General features: G+C 36.5%; 1 protein-coding gene across 1 annotated transcript; it reads right to left on the bottom strand.

Moving 5' to 3' along the window:
• Window positions 1-1,159: 1,159 nt before the first annotated feature.
• LOC109214030 (mitochondrial dicarboxylate/tricarboxylate transporter DTC-like) lies at window positions 1,160-9,469 on the bottom strand. The gene is made up of 6 exons (XM_019377899.1): window positions 9,210-9,469; window positions 8,393-8,476; window positions 7,076-7,137; window positions 3,193-3,554; window positions 1,626-1,840; window positions 1,160-1,533 (listed from the first exon to the last, which is right to left on the bottom strand). The coding sequence occupies exons 1-6, from the start codon at window positions 9,327-9,329 to the stop codon at window positions 1,477-1,479; spliced, it is 900 nt and encodes a 299-aa protein (XP_019233444.1). The 5' UTR covers window positions 9,330-9,469; the 3' UTR covers window positions 1,160-1,476.
• Window positions 9,470-18,839: the final 9,370 nt, after the last annotated feature.

Genomic DNA, 18,839 nt, shown 5'->3' with positions numbered 1-18,839 from the left:
CTCATAAACAAGAAAAGTCAGGAAAGTTTAGTCCCCAATTTTGGTTGGATATTTAATAAGCATTTGAGTGTTCTCCCCGCCACGATAATTTTTCTATGAAGCTAACAAAAATATACAACATAACTAGGTTACAAAAATACCGACGCATACAACCAGCACATAAGGAGAGGAGGACTCCGATCCTTTTCACATAAGACCTTAATTATAATATTATTATGTGCAAATATAAGGAGTAAAGAATTAATGTAGTTCTCTTCTAAAATGGTATACAAAATACATATTAACACTACATTATACTATTGATTGTTCTCGTGGTAGCCACTTAATAAGTCAACAGATTCTTCTCCTTTAATAATTTGCGGTAGGCCATTCCAATAGTATAAATAGTATATCCAAAAGAAACAACCCCATTATATCCACCTTTTGCCTTTGCAACTATCCATCTAGCTCCTCTACTTTTCACACTACAAGTTAACACTGCCGGCGTTTAAATTAATACTAAAATGCTATACAAAATACATATTGTAGAAACAGAGGAAGTAGATGGAATCGAGAATGACGCCGTAATATCAATAATTATTACAATTACAATAAGGATCGAGAAGAACTAACAACAAGGATTGATTTCCACTGAAATGCTTGAGGAAAAGTGTAGAAAAATGAGAGTAATTTTGGTATTATGAAAACTTATAATGGACAAGAAAGTTGGGGTCAACCAACTTGTTGCTTTTGGCTTTTTTTAAGCACTTTTTAGCTTTTCTTTAAGCAGCTTTATTTTTTTTGCCAAACACTGCAGAAAATAAGTGCTTATAGGATTCCGGTATATCTTCCTTTTTTTTTTGTTTTCCATCAGGTTTCTAGTGTTTGATACTTGGCTCCGACTAATCCGCATTCGCGATGCATAATACCCCATAAATGAGGAAATACTCCCTCGCAAGATTTTTTCTATTTCAAGGTCTCGATTCAAATACTTGAGGTTAAGAATGAAAGGATCCTATAGATCCCACAACTTTAGGTCCTTTTTCGAATCATTAAGTTATTATTCTATAATAAGAGTGCTTTCAAGAAACATATGAACTCATAATTGAAGAGCATTTCCTCTTCACGTTAATCGTCTAACTTTGGGATTATTCGTTGGTAAATCTAGCTCTAAAACAAATAATTAAAAAGTAACTTAGCAATCACATCAGCAGCTCCAGAGTACATATATTACTCAGCTAAAAGAATTTTCTCCTTTTTTTTTTTGGATGACAATTCTCTCAAAGAGAAATTGGAAGGAGTACTGTCAACTCTAAATCCCTGTTGTAACAGGAATCACTGAAAATATCTTGAGGCACCCCTTTTCAGTCAAGGTGAGACATTACAAAATCAAAAACTTGTAAATTTTGAAAGAAAAAAAAACAGAACTAAATACAAGACGGCTGTGTTATTCTCCTAGAACTCAACTTGGCGTATGAATGAGTAGTCTTCAGCAAATTACAATCCCATTTTCTTCTCCACCTTCTGGATTTGGTTAAGGAATATCCACGTCATCTGCACAGAGAATTCGTAGAGAAAATGTCCAAAGTTATTCGAGGCATAATCAAAAGTTGAATGCTCAGTTGGAGGACACAGAGAAAACATACCATGACATGAGGTGCGATCCTAACACAATATACTGGAAATCCAGTGTAGAATTTGAAGGGCCCTCCTGATTTCAAAGTTTTCATGGCACAATCGAATGATCCAGTGTAGGGATATTTTCCTTCAGCATCTGGCTGCATTTTCTGAATCTGGGTTTTCACATAATCAAATGGTAAACTGCAAGCAGCAGCAAAGAATCCCGAAACACTGCTGGCTCCTGTATTAGGAAAGAAGAAAGAACTTAAATTTAGTAAAGCTAATTTAACTCTGAAATTACTGCACGACTATACATACATCATTATAATTCACCTTTAACTATATATCATTTTACTACAGGCCATATACCACCTATATGCTATAATCACCACGAGATCAATATGGCATACTAAAACATGCAATATTAAACGTGAACCTGTCAAATTTCTGACATTTAAGGCAGTCAAGGTCCGAGAATTCGGACATCTAAAGCAGTGAAGGTCAAATGCAAAAAGGAGAATACAAAAAGAAACAAATGCAACAAGCAGAGAAAATTCTTACATTACAATCCCTGTAACACAATCCCTACATTGCTATAATCTCTACATCATGAGCTCATCATTACTAATTCTTGCATAACTTGCTTCTAAATCAAATGACCCCTTTAGAAAATTCGCATAGACACTTTTCCTATTCCCAAGTCTAATTTCTTCCTATTTTGCTGAATCATACACAAGCACAAGTTCCTAAAGAAGAAATTCTACATCCAAAAGCAGATGTATACAACTGCCCTTACTGTCGGACAAGCAATTTTAAACCCTCAAAGGCATAGCTCGTCATTTAACATTCTACATAGCTAACCAGCATTCCAGACCCTCTAATTCATATCAATAGACTGAGTCAGCACCTTGACTTATTTTACATATAAAAAACTTCAGCAAAACAGTACTCCTCCGGTCTCAATTTATGTGGCACCGTTTGGATTCCGAGAGTCAAACGAGTGTTTCTTTGATCGCGATTTTTACATATGCCTTTTAAATATTTTGAATTGTTAATCATTGTGATTTATAATATTTTTTTACGTAGTTTCCAAATATGTAAATTTTATTCAAAAAACTTAAAGATTCGAGGTCCAAATTCACGATGAAAATTAAGAAGTTTGACCCTTAAATCCAAACGGTACCACATAAATTGGGACAGATGGAATAATAAATATAAAAAGTTCTGCCAAGACCGCAATCTTTATCCTCAAACCACTAATTGAATAAAAACAAAATTAAGATCCAAGAACACTCTATGTCCTACACCATGTAAAAAAAAGGGGACGGTTTCCCAATGAATATAATAATTTCCCTGGATTGAGTTGTCATATTTTTAAGTTCAGTCAATGCTACAAAAATTGTTACGGACGGTTTCCCAATGAATATAATAATTTCCCTGGATTGAGTTGTCATATTTTTAAGTTCAGTCAATGCTACAAAAATTGTTACTTCTCGTTCTCGACAAGCAACAATTGACCAAATTACAGTGCAGGATTGGAGAAAAAATATAAGGCTGACATCAAGATGCTGAGAAGCAATAAAGTTATCATACCAACAACTGTAGCAGCCTCCCCCATGCCGAGATTGTCCTTAAAGAACTCAACACTCTGGTCATAAGAGGCAAGCATTCCCATGTTCAATGCCATTGCCCTCACTACTGTAGGCCCAGCACCTTTCCAAAGGGATAAAACTCCTTCATCAGCCACAATACGGTAGAGTGCATGAAATGCATTTGTGTAGTTACGTCTCTGGGCTACAGGTAAAGTAGCATCAGCTTGCATACGGATTAGAGCTAAATCTGCTGGACTACCAAAACATGCCCCAATTGCTCCGGCAGTCAGACCACACAAAGCCTTTTGGTATAGAGGTAAGGGCTTTCCATCATTCGCCTCAATAGCCTTGTTCGTCAAAACTCTAGCACCAGACAAGCTTAGAGGTTAGTCCCATTTTTTTCCTTTTAATAGAAAAGAACTACTTAGTAAGCAAAAGATATAACACCAATATGTCACCAGTCTATCCAAAGGATTAAAGCACTCTGTCCAACAAAGTATGGCGGGGTTCAGGGTAAATTCGGTCATCGATTTTCTATTTCTTTTGACAAAAAAATTTGCACATTAGAAACCAAATGAAAGTACATAGTACTATAAATAACAATTTTAGTAGTTAACTTTAAGAAGAGTGCAGATTTCATGATTTCATTGATCATTTTTTATCCATATGCAGGACGAATAATGAGACCACATTATAAAAGCTCACGATTAACGGGCCTAGAGGCAAAATTGTGTGTGTTTTTCCTTTTAAATAGGAGGGAGTGTTTTAAAGGTTTGTGACCGTATAAATATCTCATTTCAAACATTTAACAGTAGGAGTGTGTCTATTTTCGAGAACCGATTTGGGTTTATGCCGGAGTGTCCGACTACAGAAGCCATCCACCTTGTTAGGAGATTGATGGAGCAGTATAGGGAGAAAAGAAGGACTTGCATATGGTGTTCATCGACTTAAAAAAGGCATATGATAAAGTTCCGAGGGAGGTTTTGTGGAGATGTTTGGAGGCTAGAGGTGTACATGTTGCCTACATTAGGTTGATTAAGGATATGTATAATGGAGTAAAGACCCGAGTGAGGACGGTAGGTGGGGACTCGGACCATTTTCTAGTTATGATGGGGTTGCACCAGGGGTCAGCACTCAGCCCTTTTTTGTTTGCTCTGGTGATGGACGTACTGACGCACCACATCCAAGGGGAGGTGCCGTGATGCATGCTATTTGCAGATGATATCGTATTGATTGACGAGACGCGAGAAGGTGTGAACGCGCAATTAGAGGTATGCAAGCAGGCTCTGAAATCCAAAGGTTTCAAGTTGAGTAGGACCAAGACAGAATACTTGAAGTGTAAGTTCAGTAGCAAGACTCAAGGAGGGGAAGGGGAGGTGATGCTGGACTCGCAGGTCATCCCTAGGAGAGGGAGTTTTAAGTACCTTGGGTCTATTATTCAGGGGGATGGGGAGATAGATGAAGATGTCACACATCGTATTGGGGCGGGATGGATGAAATGGAAACTCGCTTCCGGTGTTTTGTGTGACAAGAAAGTGCCACCAAAACTTAAGGGTAAGTTCTACAGAGTGGTGGTCAGACCAACGATGTCTGGGGTTGAGTGTTGGCCAGTCAAGATCGCTCATGTACATAAGATGAAGGTAGTAGAGATGAGGATGTTGATATGGATGTTGATGTGCGGGCATACCAGGTTAGATAGGATCAGAAATGAGGTTATTCGCGACAAGATGGGTGTGGCCCCTATTGAGGACAAGGTGCGGGAAGCGCGCCTTAGGTGGTTTGGTCATGTGAGGAGGAGGAGCACTGACGCCCAGGTGAGGAGGTGTGAGAGGTTGCCATTGGAGGGCCTATGGAGAGGTAGAGGTAGGTCAAAGAAGAGGTGGGGAGAGGTGATTAGGCAAGACATGGCGCAGCTTCAGCTGACCGAGGACATGACCCTTGATAGGAAGGTATGGAGGTCGAGGATTAGGGTAGTCGAGTAGGTAATCTAGAGTGTTCATAACAGTAGTATTGGCACGCAGTCTCACTTTCTATTGGTAGTAGGTTTTTATGACTAAAAGTTGTTTTCTTTCATTGTTGATCACCTTACTGTCTTGTTTTTATTCTGCTTTTATATGGCTTTTTGGTATTGTCCATTATTGTCCATATTTTCTTTAATATGGTGCTTATGCTTTCCTGAGCCAAAGGACTATTGGGATATACTCACAAGGTAGGGGTAAAGTCTGTGTACACACTACCCTTAAGATTGGGTATGTTGTTATTGTTGTTGTAAACATTTAACAGTAGATATAGAACCTTCAACCTTTTTTTGATAAAGAAAAAGTAAAACAGTAGATATAGGTTACTTCAACCTTTGATACTCTGCTAAAACTTTCCTCATGTCACTTTCACCTTCTACCCACAGATATTGTAACTCCGCGAGTATCCATGAAATGAAAAGTACTACATCCAAGTGTAGACATAATATCACAACAAGATGCTTGTATTCGGTCAATCAAACGGAAGTTACAAAAAAAAAATCACATCTCGCAAATACAATTTGCAGAAAAGCAAATTATCATCAATCCGAAGAACTAACTACTTAAGAAATAATAGAAAGTAACAGCAAGATGAAATGAGACTTTTCCTTCAAATAAATCCCAAGAGCAAGATTTGCCGAGAATTAACAATATAGAGTCCATGGATTTATCCCATATCTTGTCATATCCAAAGATTAAGATATAAGATGGCAATCTGAATAAAATGTACACCCCTGGCCCCCTTCAAACACCAAAACGCAAAGTAACACAATCAGAAGTCATATATTTTCAAGCATTAATACTATAAATATCAATTAGTCAAGTACTACAGGCAATCCAATGGGACTTCTGTAGAGAAATCTGTCACACCACGCAAAATTCACGAAAACGTATCACTAAATATCTTCATTGCTAAACTAGAAACTAATACAATATATCCATTATCACTCTTACAAGAAATTTGACATATATTATATAAATTCATAAAATCCGAGAATCAACCATCCCAGATGGAAGAGTACACACAAAAAGGAGAGAGGTGACCTAAAAGGTATTCAGTGGGCCATGAAGGTTCCAAAAAGGAACAATTTCAAGAGAGTATCAAATATAGGAAACACCCATATATATGACTAAAGATATAACACAACAATTTGTATAGATGTAAACTCCCTGACCCCGTCTTGATTTGACTCATTCAGAATGTATCTTTAGCTCAACCATCTCAAATGGAAAGAGTAGACACCAAAAGGGGGAAGGTGACCTATTGGGCAGGACAGAAAGGCTCCACAAACTTAGAAAATTCAAGGGAACCTCCGATATACACTACACCCATATACACAGTTACTTTAAAAGCGAAAAACTCATAAACGCAACAAGTTCCATTGGAATTGAAGCGAAAAGTGAGAAGTAAAGCATGTGTTTCTTTGAAGTGAAGCGTATGATTTACGAAAAACTAAAAAATAACAAGCATCAATGAATTTAGTACAATAAAAATTAGATTGCAATTAGAATAAACTAATTTCAGCATTCAATATACAATATTCCCAATATTAATCCAACTCAAAGTTGAGATTCAATGGAATCATTTTGTGCACCATTAGTTTAAAGTGCAAACTTCTCTAAAAAGTGGCGATGCGATGACTTTTACTAGCACTACATACACTTGTATAAGACACACAAGGAACAGAGCATATGTTAGGCTTATGCAACTGCATTCAATAAGCTTCCATGGGCATATTGGTAAGGAAATAATAACACTGCAAAGAGTTTTAAATAACCTTGAGATATCAAAATCAATATTTTAAGGACCTCGATATATCTAACGAGGTTTGAAGGGGCAAAAGGAAATGTAGGACAAGCATTCACCTGAATGATCCAAGTCGTGCTGTTGTGTATGTTGCTTGCCTAAGAAGACCAGCTGACAAGCCCTGCTCAAAATAATGAAAAAGTTCATAATTAAGGTCTGTGACAAATAAAGAGGTGTACAACACATAAAGGTAACCACATGACTCATTAAAAGAATATAAGCAGGTTAAATTCCGATGTCCTGGCCCAAAAATGACGATGGCATGTTAGACAACCCTCATACCAACACCTGTCTTCAGTTACAGGCACATTAAGGCTGCTGACATCCATCTTGAGGCAAGATAATTTACCATTTGAAAATTCAATTTATCTTGAAGTTATGCTTCTCCATGTTTAACATTTTTTTTTTTGATAGGTTCTCCATGTTTAACATTATTCACAAGCTCTCCAAAAGACTTCCAACTGAAACTACATCCCAATACAACAACTTGCCTCAATCCCAAAACGGAGTCATGCACAGATGATACTTTTCAATACACTGACATCCTAATTCCAACTGTACTTAAAAAAAATGACAATTGAGATAAGTCATATATTTTCAAGCATTAATGTTATACATATCAATTGGTCAATTAGTAAAGACAATCCCATGGGACTTTTGTAGAGGAATATGTCATAAAACACTATGCAAAATTCTCCAAGATATATCACTAAAAATTGGCACTGCTGAACTAGAAACTGATACAATATATTCATATCAATCAAGCAAGAAATTTGACATTGATTAAACAAATTAATAAAATATGGAGTCAACTGATATAGTAAATCATGGTACTCTGCACATGTTTAACCCCTGATCCATTTAGTACACTGCATTACCAGTTAATGTGAAGTGTGATCAGATTATCTCTGTTATGCGCTAAGCAATAAATAGCGCACTAGAGGGCACAAAACAAGTAAAAGCAAAAAGCTTTTGCATGCATATTTTCAAATTTCCTTTGCTTTGGACGTTTGAATTTTCAATAGCATACGAAGTGGTAGCAATACAAAAGAGCATGAAGTCAAAATAGGTAAATTTTGTTTTTGTTGGTGAAAATAGGTAAACTTGTACCGTGTCCAATTATTTTCAATTCTCATAAAATGACATCTTGAGGATAACATAATGTTTTTATCCATACCACAGCCACATCTTTGTTACCCGAAGAAGAAAAATCCAACTTATACCTATTATGGATGATTAAAATACTCCCTATCTGTATGTTTTTTAATCTTAATAATTATTTTGTTTTTAAGTGGATTCAGCTTTAACAGAGTACAGCTATTATTCATCAAGGACAAAGTTAACCCGTCTATGCGTAAAACTCCAAGGGAACAAACCTTGTAAAATGCACCAAATCCCTCATTCTTAAGCATAGTCCTCGTGACATCTCCAGCTGATCCCTGCCCTAATTGGATTCTTACCTGCCATCATAAGAAACAAAATCCATAAATATAAATGAAACCCATCAAACTGAAGAACATAGAATTGAAAGAGTAACTTCACAATGTAAATAAGCCTCAAATTTCAATCTTTTCAAGGCTAAAGCTTGTTCATTTACTACAAAAGCACCTCAAATTTGAAATTTGAAGTCACCCCGTTCAATCCAAAATGTTTCCGAAAATATTTTCAATAGGAAAACAAAATCCGTAAAAGTCAGGAAAATCACATCAGCTGTGGAAGTAGGGAAAACAAGTTCCATAAGCGGCATTCCATGCTAATTGTCTCCTCCCCACTCCCAAAACACCCTACCCCAAACTCCCAAACCCGAACCTGCCCCCCGACCCACCTCGTCCCAAACCCCCTCACCCTCTCCCCGTAGTGTTTGCATGAATTATATATAAATGCTCTTGCGACAATATTTTTGCTTAGTTACCAAATACAAGAAAATAAGTAAGAAAATGCAAAAAAACATTACCTTCGTACCAAACACACCCTTAGGCTCCAAAAAGACACAAAGATACCAAACTCAAAAGTGTAGACAAAAATCAAAATGAGAAGAAAATAAAAAGAGAATTCCACAATATTCATTTTCATCCAAAAAAAATTGACCCCAAAACTACTCAAAACAAAACCAAGGAGTTACAAAAGAACAATCTTTACAAACAAGTGTAGTATAATTATAGAAAAATTGTGGGGTTAACTTTAAAAGAGTACCTTGATCATATCAATGGGCTGAATAACGCAGGTGGCAAGCATACCAGACGCACCTCCATTAGCGAATGGCTTTACAGTGGGCCAAACACCCGTGCTACTCGATTTCGCCTTCTCTCCCATTTTTCTACTCTATTGAAAGAGAGAATTGTGTTTGAGTGGTGAAGCTCTCAAGGGTTTTTACAGAATGAAGCTTTCCAAAACGTAGGTGAGAAGTATTAAGTAGCCAATAGCAGAGTGTTACTTTGTGTGACAGAGTCCACACAGCCACCAAATTCTCTTTTGACACAAATTTAAAAAAAAAAAAAAAAAAAAAAGAAAAAACAAATTCCTCCTGGCCTCTCACGAGGTGGTGGTGGTGTGAGTGTGTGTGTGTGTGACTACCTTAATTTGTTGCTTGGAATTTGGCCCTTGATTTTGAGAAAATTACACTTTTTTTGTATACATGCAAGCTCTCTTTAATAGCCTGTTTGGCCAAGCTTATTTTTGGCCAAAGTGCTTTTTTTTTTTTGCCAAAAATTGAGGTGTTTGGCCAAGCTTTTCGAAGGAAAAAAAAAATGCTTTTGAGGAGAAGCAAAAGCAGTTTTGGAGAAGCAGAAAAAAGTAGCTTCTCTCCAAAAGCACTTTTTTGAGAAGCACTTTTGAGAAAAATACACTTAGAAGCAGTTTTTTAAAGTTTGGCCAAACACTAATTGCTGCTCAGAAGTGCTTTTCAAACTAATTAGCCAAACACAAACTGCTTCTCACCAAAAGTACTTTTGACAAAAGCACTTTTGAAAAAAAGCACTTTTCAAAATAAGCTAATTTTTGCAGTTTGGCCAAACGGGCTATAAGTCGGGATCTATCGGAAACAACATCTACACCTACAATGAAAATGACATAATGTAGCCACTTTTAAGCATGTTGTTTAAAATATATCCATAATTTACGATGTATTTAAAGATTAGTCAATTTCGCTCAAACTTCAGGACATGACATCCTAGAGTTTAAACCTCAAAAAATCAAACTTCAGGACATCGTATACTAAAGTTAGAAAATTGTGTCCTGGATTTTAAATTAGTAGTTTAGAATCCTGAATTTCAAATTAGCAGCTCAAAAATTTAGGACATTAGGTCCGGAATTTCCAAATTCAGGGTACTTAGTCCTGAAATTTTAATGAATTGACTAATTTTTAAATACATCGTAAATTGTAAATATATTTTGAATACCAAGCTTACAAATGGCTATTATTGCACTTTGCCCTCACCTGCCCAAGGTAAAAATAAGACTGGTACTCTTTACCTATGTTATTATTGTATACTTTTGTGAATATAAAACAGAAATCTTTTGCTTTATTCTTGGTAGAATATCTTATTAATTCAGTGCATACCTAAATTTTTTATTTCTTATATTCAGTTATTTGACAATCTCGATTTCTGAGCAATCTCAGCTAATAGAAGTGAGAGCAACGTGGTCCATATGGCCTTTTTTAAAATAAAATATATATTTTGCATTTTTAAAATCATTAGATTTTTGAAATGGCAGTAAGTAACTGAAAGGAATTATCATAATCAACTCGTTCATGTTACAGGAATTTAAACATGCTTTCAAGTATAACAATTAAAGCCCGACACTAATAAGAACATGTCAGTTACAGCTAGCATGAGGTATGATACATGTCTATGCGTACCTATCAATTATGCATGTCAAATGAATGATTTCACAATGATATCACCAGATGCTCTCACTCTCAACATACTCACGTTGTCTGCCTCAAATGCCCACCTCATCACGCACACACAATCACTCAGCACTGTACGGGTGCTTGGCATCAATGTCCCTCACCAAAGCACGTCTATATATATATATATATCATTATGTCTGCGTTCATTGCTGGTATGTCAGACTCCAGAGGGGCGAATCCTACCCAACACTAATCAAACTACGGCATGTAGCAGCAGCAACAAACAACAACAACAACAACAACAACAACAACAAACAACAACAACGATAATAATAATAATAATAATAATAATAATAATAATAATAATAATAATAATAATAATAATAATAATAATAATAATAAAGCCAATATGGTCTGCTACGGCATGTAGCTCGATCCACAATAACACTCTCAACACAGCTCTAAGGCTCGCCTCAGTCATCAACCTCTCAAGTCTAAAGGGCTCACAATCTCATATCACTCAGTCCATCAGTACCACGTATGGAACAACAATGATAACATGCGATGTAACAATAAATGATGAACAGACACTGATATATGACATGCAAGTGAAGAACCATGACTAAATGTAAAATTACAGTTAAATCAGATAACCCCAAACAACAGAAATAGCCTCATCAGGTCTCAATCAAATAAACACATAGCCTAAATATAATTTCTAACATTAATCATGGCTCAATTAATCTAACAAGTAGTTGATGGTAGGCTAGAATCACGTATTCTAGCCACATTTTGCACTTTAATTATTGCACTTTAAGCGTGTTTGAGCTTAAATGAAGGTGATTTGTACTTTTTACGTGTTTTATGCTTTGTAGGAGATGATTCCAAGTTAAGAAGATGTTCTAGAGCTAAATCGAATAATTTGGAGCTTTGAAGTCTGAGTAAAAGCCCAAGGAATTAAACCGGGATCACGTCCGGGATTTGTGGACCAGCATTGCATACGAAAGTTGGAAGAAAGAGCAAGGGCTAGAGTAAAATGTACTAGTGCGTTGCATAAGGCGTGGCATTAAGCGTCGCATTAGTACAAAAGTTCATCAGAAGTTTGAGAAGTTCAGAGACTTGGAGTTTTTGGGTCTGACATAAAAATACACTAATGTTACGCATAATGTGTGGCATAGTGCGTAGAATCAGTCAAAATTTTGTCAGACAAGCTAAGTTCAGAGAGTTTACGGCCGGGCAAAATTCACTAATGCGACGCATCCTGCATAGCACTGTGCGATGCATGAAGCGTAAAATTTTTGTAAGTTCCCACTTCGGCTCAAAGAGGGTAGTTTCGTCCAGGTTCGCTCATACTTGGTATAAATACACTGAAAACATATTTTTGGAGGGACTTTTGACCTAGGAAGCTTTGGGAGAGCATTGCAGGCTACAAGCACAGGATTTCATCATCTTTCTATCAATTCAATACGGGAGTTCGGATTGTAACGTTAAATTGATGTTTTTTATTCTTTTATTATATTTGTGATGACTTCCTCCATAATTATGGAGTAGTTTACTTTAGGGTTTGATGGATATGGTGTTTTGATAAATATTTGTGGATTTTAACTCTAGTTCTTTGCTTGAATTCGTTTATGGAGCTTAGAATTGTTACAAAGTTATTCACTGGTCTATTTAATCGAAAGAGAAATAGTTTGGTGATTATCTTTGCATTATTTTATTTGATTTAATTCATTGATTCTTTTAAGTAATCGAAAGAGCTTGTTGAATTGTTGACTAAATCAAGTTAGGAGAATATTCGAGAGACGTTTTCCTAAAGACTAATCCATTAATGGCATGCTTGCATACTTTCACAGTGCTTATATTAGTTCACCTCGTAAAATTAAGATTTAATCGAGAGAGGATCCTGACTACACGTTTGAACTAATCATCGAGTGAATTCGTGAAAATCATTAGAACATTAGAGTGAATTAAACTAGAGTTAGATCCCAAAATAACTATCTTGCACCTATCATGTCAGCATCCTTATTTCTCACATTGATAAGAAACCAATTCTGCTAATCTCTAGTTCTTTGCATTCAGTTGTCAGTTGCTTTACTTTTAATAGTTAGTTGTAATTCATAATCATTCCAACCAAGGTGTTAATAATCCTAAATAGCATTTAAGCCAGAAATTACTCGAACATTATTTAAATTCAATACTTGTGGAGACGATATTAAACTATATTATCTTTGGCTAGCAAGCATCAGTTTCATGTTGTGTTTTGTGCTCGTCAAATTTTGGCATCGTTGTTGGGGATTGGCAATCAATAGTATTCAAAATAATTTTTGGTGCTAATTTGTGAATTAGTTTTATTATTATTATTAATATTTTTTTTATTAGTTAACTTCTTTTAAGATTTGTTTGTAGCATCTGACAAGTTCTAGGGGCAAAAACTTTAAGAAAACATTCTTGATATTGAACTCTAATTGCTGTGAAGATGGAGTACAACTAGCCTAAGAAATGGTTGAAGAGTTAGCAGTTGAACATTATCACAATTCTGCTGTTTGTTTTAAATGTAGGGAAAATCATCTTTGGGTTGATTGTCAAAAGTATTCCTCCAATGGTTCATCTTTTGAAGAGTCTCACTCTATTTCTAGACTGTACAGGTATAAGGTTTCATATGGGCACAATTTTAACTCTGGCTTGAACGAATACTCTAATTATGACTGGAACGAAAGCGAAGTGAGACAACCACCTCAAGAGGAGAATGGTAGTTTAGAAGAGCTTATGTATTAGTTCATGAATAGTGTTGAAGAGAGATTTATACAAAATGATGAAGTCATTAATAACCTAACAACACAAGTTAGTCAAATAGTAAGTATACTTTCAGAAAGCTCATTGCCTTGTGATGGTGAAAATAGGGAGGAGATACCCTGTGAAAATGAGCCTGCCCAAGAGGATGAGCATCCATAGAGAGAACTTGGCACTCTGCAAGAACACTCTGATTCAATTGAGATGACAGAAGATGAGGCTTTGGTTGATTGTGGAGCAACAAAAGAAGAGTTCAAACCCCCATTCACATTTCCGCATTTACTACCTTTAGTAGAAAAGAATGAGAAATAAATGGTCTTGAACATACCAGAGGAATATTCATATGACCTTTCTTCTTTGTTTTATTATTCTAACATTAATCATGTGGCTTCTTTGTTTTATTATTCTAACATTAATCATGTGGATTTTATTTTTGGGGATTTACAGGAAGATGTATGGACTGATACTGTACAAGAATGCAGTAACAAATTGAGGATTATCTTGCAAGAACAATTTACCGCTCAAAATGAGGCCAAGAAAGAAAGAAAAGAGCAGGTCTTACAGATATCCTCAGATGAATTTGGCCTACTGAGCTCCATATAGAATCCCAAAGAGTAAAAACGGAGAATGAATTCAAAATTAGGGGTTAAGTTCATAAGTTCTCGAAAAAGGAAAAAATTCAGGGGAGTTTTCTTTACCTCTTGCTTTTTCTTTGTGTGTCATCGGGACATGCCACAATTTAAAGTGTGGGGTGGGGATGTAAATATGTATATGTATGATTGTGTTTTTTTCCGTTAGTAATAGTTGGAAAAAAATTGACTTTTTCCGATGATGGATTTCCTCGACTGTCTTCTTAAGGGATTAAAGTCGAACAAAAATACAAAAATATTAAAAAGTTCTGATAATCCAAAAAAAAAAAATTAATTTTTTTCCTAGGCAGGTAGTAATTCCCCCTTGGTTTTTCTTTGTGTGCGGTTCTTTTCCAAGGGTTTTTACTTGAACCAGGTATAGTTAGTTTCTTTTTATTAGGAGTAGAAAATCTTGTGTCGTAGTGCTAATTGAAAGCAATTTCTCTAGACTTTGTTGTGCCTTGAGATCGATGAGTGCCTTAGTTGTGAAGTCTAGGCTCAGTTCTTGACTCGTAGATAAGTATCTTAATTTGTTTGATCTCGACTTTGCTTAACTGCTTTGACTATAGAGTCGGATAGATCCACCAGAGTGAGTTATATGCCAATGTGTTTGTGAGATTTTGTTGATATTCAGTGCATGTCAGTTGATGTCTAGAACTTGCCTTGTGTGTTTGCAAAGCGAAATAATAGTTTTGTTTAGTCTAAGAAGTGATAGAGGCGTTTCTTTGTCACCCAGATATATGCTTTTACCCACCTAATTAATATGTATATTAGTTAGCCCCTTTGAGCTTGTATTCCTATTTCTTTAGCAACCACGTTACAAGCCTGACCCCGTTGTTTGAATTGACTATCTATTTGAACCATTGACCTCTCTGGAGCACTTGAAATTGTTATGATCTTGTTAAAAGCTAAGTGGAGGTATGGTCGGATTTTTAAGTGAAACTATAAAAAATGGAGAAAGGTGCAATATTTGAAAAAACTGTGTGATCCACTTGTAAGGAATTGAAAAAAAAAATTGAAGTTGTTTGTGCTTAAAGAAATTGGGAGCTTGATTCTATTATGTGTGAAGGTTGGGGTTTGGTTCAACATAAGTGTGGGGTTGACATATTAATGTATATGTATTAAAGTGCTTAGGGAGGTGTAATCACTATTATCTATATGTATCCTACCCGTCCCGCAGTCTACATTACAACCAAATTAAGTCGTACTTGATCTTTGACTGAATGAGCTTAAATTAGTAGAGCATTACACTACAGGCAAGTCTATGGTACGCCTTCTGTAGCATAGAAGTTTATTCTTGAGAGTGAGTTAATTCTTTCTATCTTGAGTTCCTAATTGTTCTTGAACCTTATTGTATGTGGAACTACTCTCTACTGTTTATGTGAGGGCACAAGATTTGCGAAGGTAAGGTGAAATCTTTGACCTACGTGTTAGAGTAAGTCAGCGGGTTGCGAAAAATGTGTGGTGCTTTGAGTTGAGTGTTGAGGCGAGGGTGTTATGATATGGTGCTTAGTCTGTTTTAAATATTCTTGGCATGATGCATTAGGGAAGTTGTCTGATGAGAAGGTCGTTTCTATGTGAAGTGTAGTTTGATTGCTCGAGGACGAGCAATGTTTAAGTGTGGGATGTGTAGGAAAAACACGGATAAAACAAGACATGATAGCAACAAAGTACAAAAGTCAACCTGGATCATGATTACCCCGGTGCACACCCACACACCTGTCACCTAGCATGTGTGTCACCCCAACACATCACAAATAACTTGGTTCTCAAGGATAATTACCCTCAATTCCAAGTTTAGAAATGTTACTTACATCAAAATGCGCAACTCAATACTCCAACAAGCCCTTGCCTCGCTAATCGGCCTCCGAGCGACTCGAATCTAGTCAAATCAACTTAATACCGTCAATAATAGACATAGAAAACAATCTCAAATGTTAAAGTTAAAGTCTTGAATCAAATATGTAAAGTCAACCCCGGAATCGCACCCCGGAACCCGACACAAATTTCAAACACGCATTCAATTACGAGTCCAACCATACTAATTTTATCCAATTTCATCCACAAATCGACCCCCAAATCACCAAATCTCACTCTCCAACCACATGGTCTAAAATCCCCAAATTTCTCTTCAAATTCACATAAATTAGGTGTAATAATTAGTGGGTAATCAATATCTAATATCAAAAGTGATTAAACTTCACTTACATCTTCAATTGTAGCAAAAATCCTCTCAAAAATCGCCCTTAGCCGAACTCCACAAATCCAAAAATGAGAAAAATGACTCAAACCCTCGTTTTAATCTTTTCCCCTGCGATTCTCGCACCTACGGTCACTTAACCGCATCTGCAGCCCCGCAGGTGCGTCCACAATAGCGCTTCTGCGATCCCTTTATAGCCTCCGGTCTTCCGCATTTGTGGACAATGTTCCGCATCTGTGAGTCCACTTCTGCGGACTCCCTCTGCACCTGCAAACTATGAAGCTCCCAACCATCTCCGCATTTTCGGACAACTTAGCGCACCTGCGCTTCCACATCTGCGGTATCACACTCGCCAAATCCTCGCAGGTGCGATTGCACCAGAACCTACAACCTTCAGCATTTCTTCTAAGTCCCAAAATGATCCGCCAACCATCCGAATCACACCCGAGGCTCCATCCAAATATACCAACCAGTCCTAAAACACATTATGAACTTACTCGAAACCTCAAATCACATCAGACAACATCAAAATCACGAATCGCACCCCAATTTAAGCCTAATGAAACTAATGATCTTCCAACTTCTAAAACTAATGCCAAACCATATCAAATCAACTCCGAATAACCTCAAATTTTGCACACTAGTCCCAAATGATACAACAGACGTATTTCAACTCCCGGAACCAAAATTTGAACTCGGTATCAATAAATTCAACTCTCGGTCAAACCTCTCAACCTTCCAAACCTTCAACTTTCCAGAATTCGCTAAAAAGTCTCAAACCAACCTAAGGATCTCCCAATCAATATCCGAAAATACCCCTAAGTCTTAAATCACCCATTAATCTGCAAGGACTAATGATTAAGCATATGGCAAGAGTTGTTGATACCAAAAAGGCTGGACATGCTGCCTTGTGGATTTCTACTGACTACCTTTTCTTGAGTAGTTGTATGCGCGCTTTCTTGAAGTCAAGTATGGGACACAAAATGATGTGTATGATGCTATCACCCTAAGACAATGTGGATATACTAAGCTAAAGTCTTGGGTAGGAGCTAGTTTTTCTGCACTTCCTAGAAGTAGCAGAGTTGTTGGGTAGGACACAAAATGATGTGTATGATTTTTACGACTTTAATTTTGGTGATTTTGTATTTAAAAAATCTTGTGTTCTTTATTATTTTGCAATTTACAGTTTTAGTTGTCTGGACTAAACTAAGTAAAAGAACTATGTTTGTTAACAGAAGTTACGTGAGTTTTAGGAACACAAAATTTGGTACGACCCAATCTTGAGTCGTAGTCACCCAAAGTAATAATGTCTTGATTAATTTTTTATGAAACTTGACGATATCATAAAAATTGTGGAATTTGTTGGTAGTTTCAAAGGGTTTTGACTCAAATGGAAGCATGATTCTTTCAATTTTTTATACTTGTATTGTTTGCTTGTGTGTGTTCATAAGCTTACTCAGTGCGATCCTATAAATGGTGTCCGGGAAGGATAGGATGTAGGCAGACGTTACCCTCACCTTGTGTGAGTTAGAGAGTCTATTTCCACACCGTAGGCCCAAATACTTACTATAAATAGCCTCTTATTTTCATTTTAGGGTAAGTGGACTTTTGAGGAATGGAAGAATACTCTTTAATGGTTAAGTTTATCTTTAGTTGGAATTAATTAGTCCCTATGTTCCACTTTATATGAAACGTTCACTCTTTACGGTGTCAAAGAGATCTTTTTATACCTTGTTTTTTACAAATAAAATATAATCGACAACCACTTAAAGTTGTCCACACTTTTCACTTAAACACTTTATCTTAACGCTGTTCCATTTGAATACTTTAATTCCTGCTATTAATGTGGGTATCTCCGTTTCCAGAGTGGGGTCCGCAACTCAAATAAAAGCCATGAAATAAGTAGCTGGTAAATTAAAATTAGAACTAGCACAATTCGCAGAATTAGAAGCCTTTGCACATGGTATCATTATGAAAATACAAACCAAAACTGTGAAAGCATAGAAATATACATGCCCAGTTGAGATGGGATATGATTGCATCACGATGTCTAAGGACACGATCTAATAGATCGTTGTACCGAGTAGTTGGATTATAATCTCTTACCATAAAAATGGCTGCATGCGCGGCAGCAACAACTATGAGAAATCCACCTATCCACATGTGATGTGTGAACAATGACAGTTGTGTACCATAGTCAGTAGCTAGATACGGGTAAGGGGGTCAGGTCTTTACTGTGTCGTTTAGACACAAAATTCGTAAGCAGCCACACACAAAAGGTGCGTGTAATTCACACACCACAATAACGAATAAGCCGAGGACATGTGTAACTTGATCAAATTAAAAAAAAA

The sequence above is a fragment of the Nicotiana attenuata genome, unplaced genomic scaffold (genome assembly GCF_001879085.1).
Source record: "Nicotiana attenuata strain UT unplaced genomic scaffold, NIATTr2, whole genome shotgun sequence".
In the NCBI taxonomy this organism is placed as follows: Eukaryota; Viridiplantae; Streptophyta; class Magnoliopsida; order Solanales; family Solanaceae; genus Nicotiana; species Nicotiana attenuata.
This window is presented reverse-complemented; position numbering and strand designations above follow the sequence as displayed.

Coding starts and splice junctions, on each gene's coding strand:
- LOC109214030 (XM_019377899.1), bottom strand. CDS start 9,329: ATGGGAGAGAAGGCGAAATCGAGTAGCACGGGTGTTTGGCCCACTGTA. Junction 8,477..9,209: donor AGCCCATTGATATGATCAAG/GTACTCTTTTAA, acceptor TTATGATGGCAG/GTAAGAATCCAATTAGGGCA. Junction 1,841..3,192: donor GGAGGCTGCTACAGTTGTTG/GTATGATAACTT, acceptor TTCCTAATACAG/GAGCCAGCAGTGTTTCGGGA.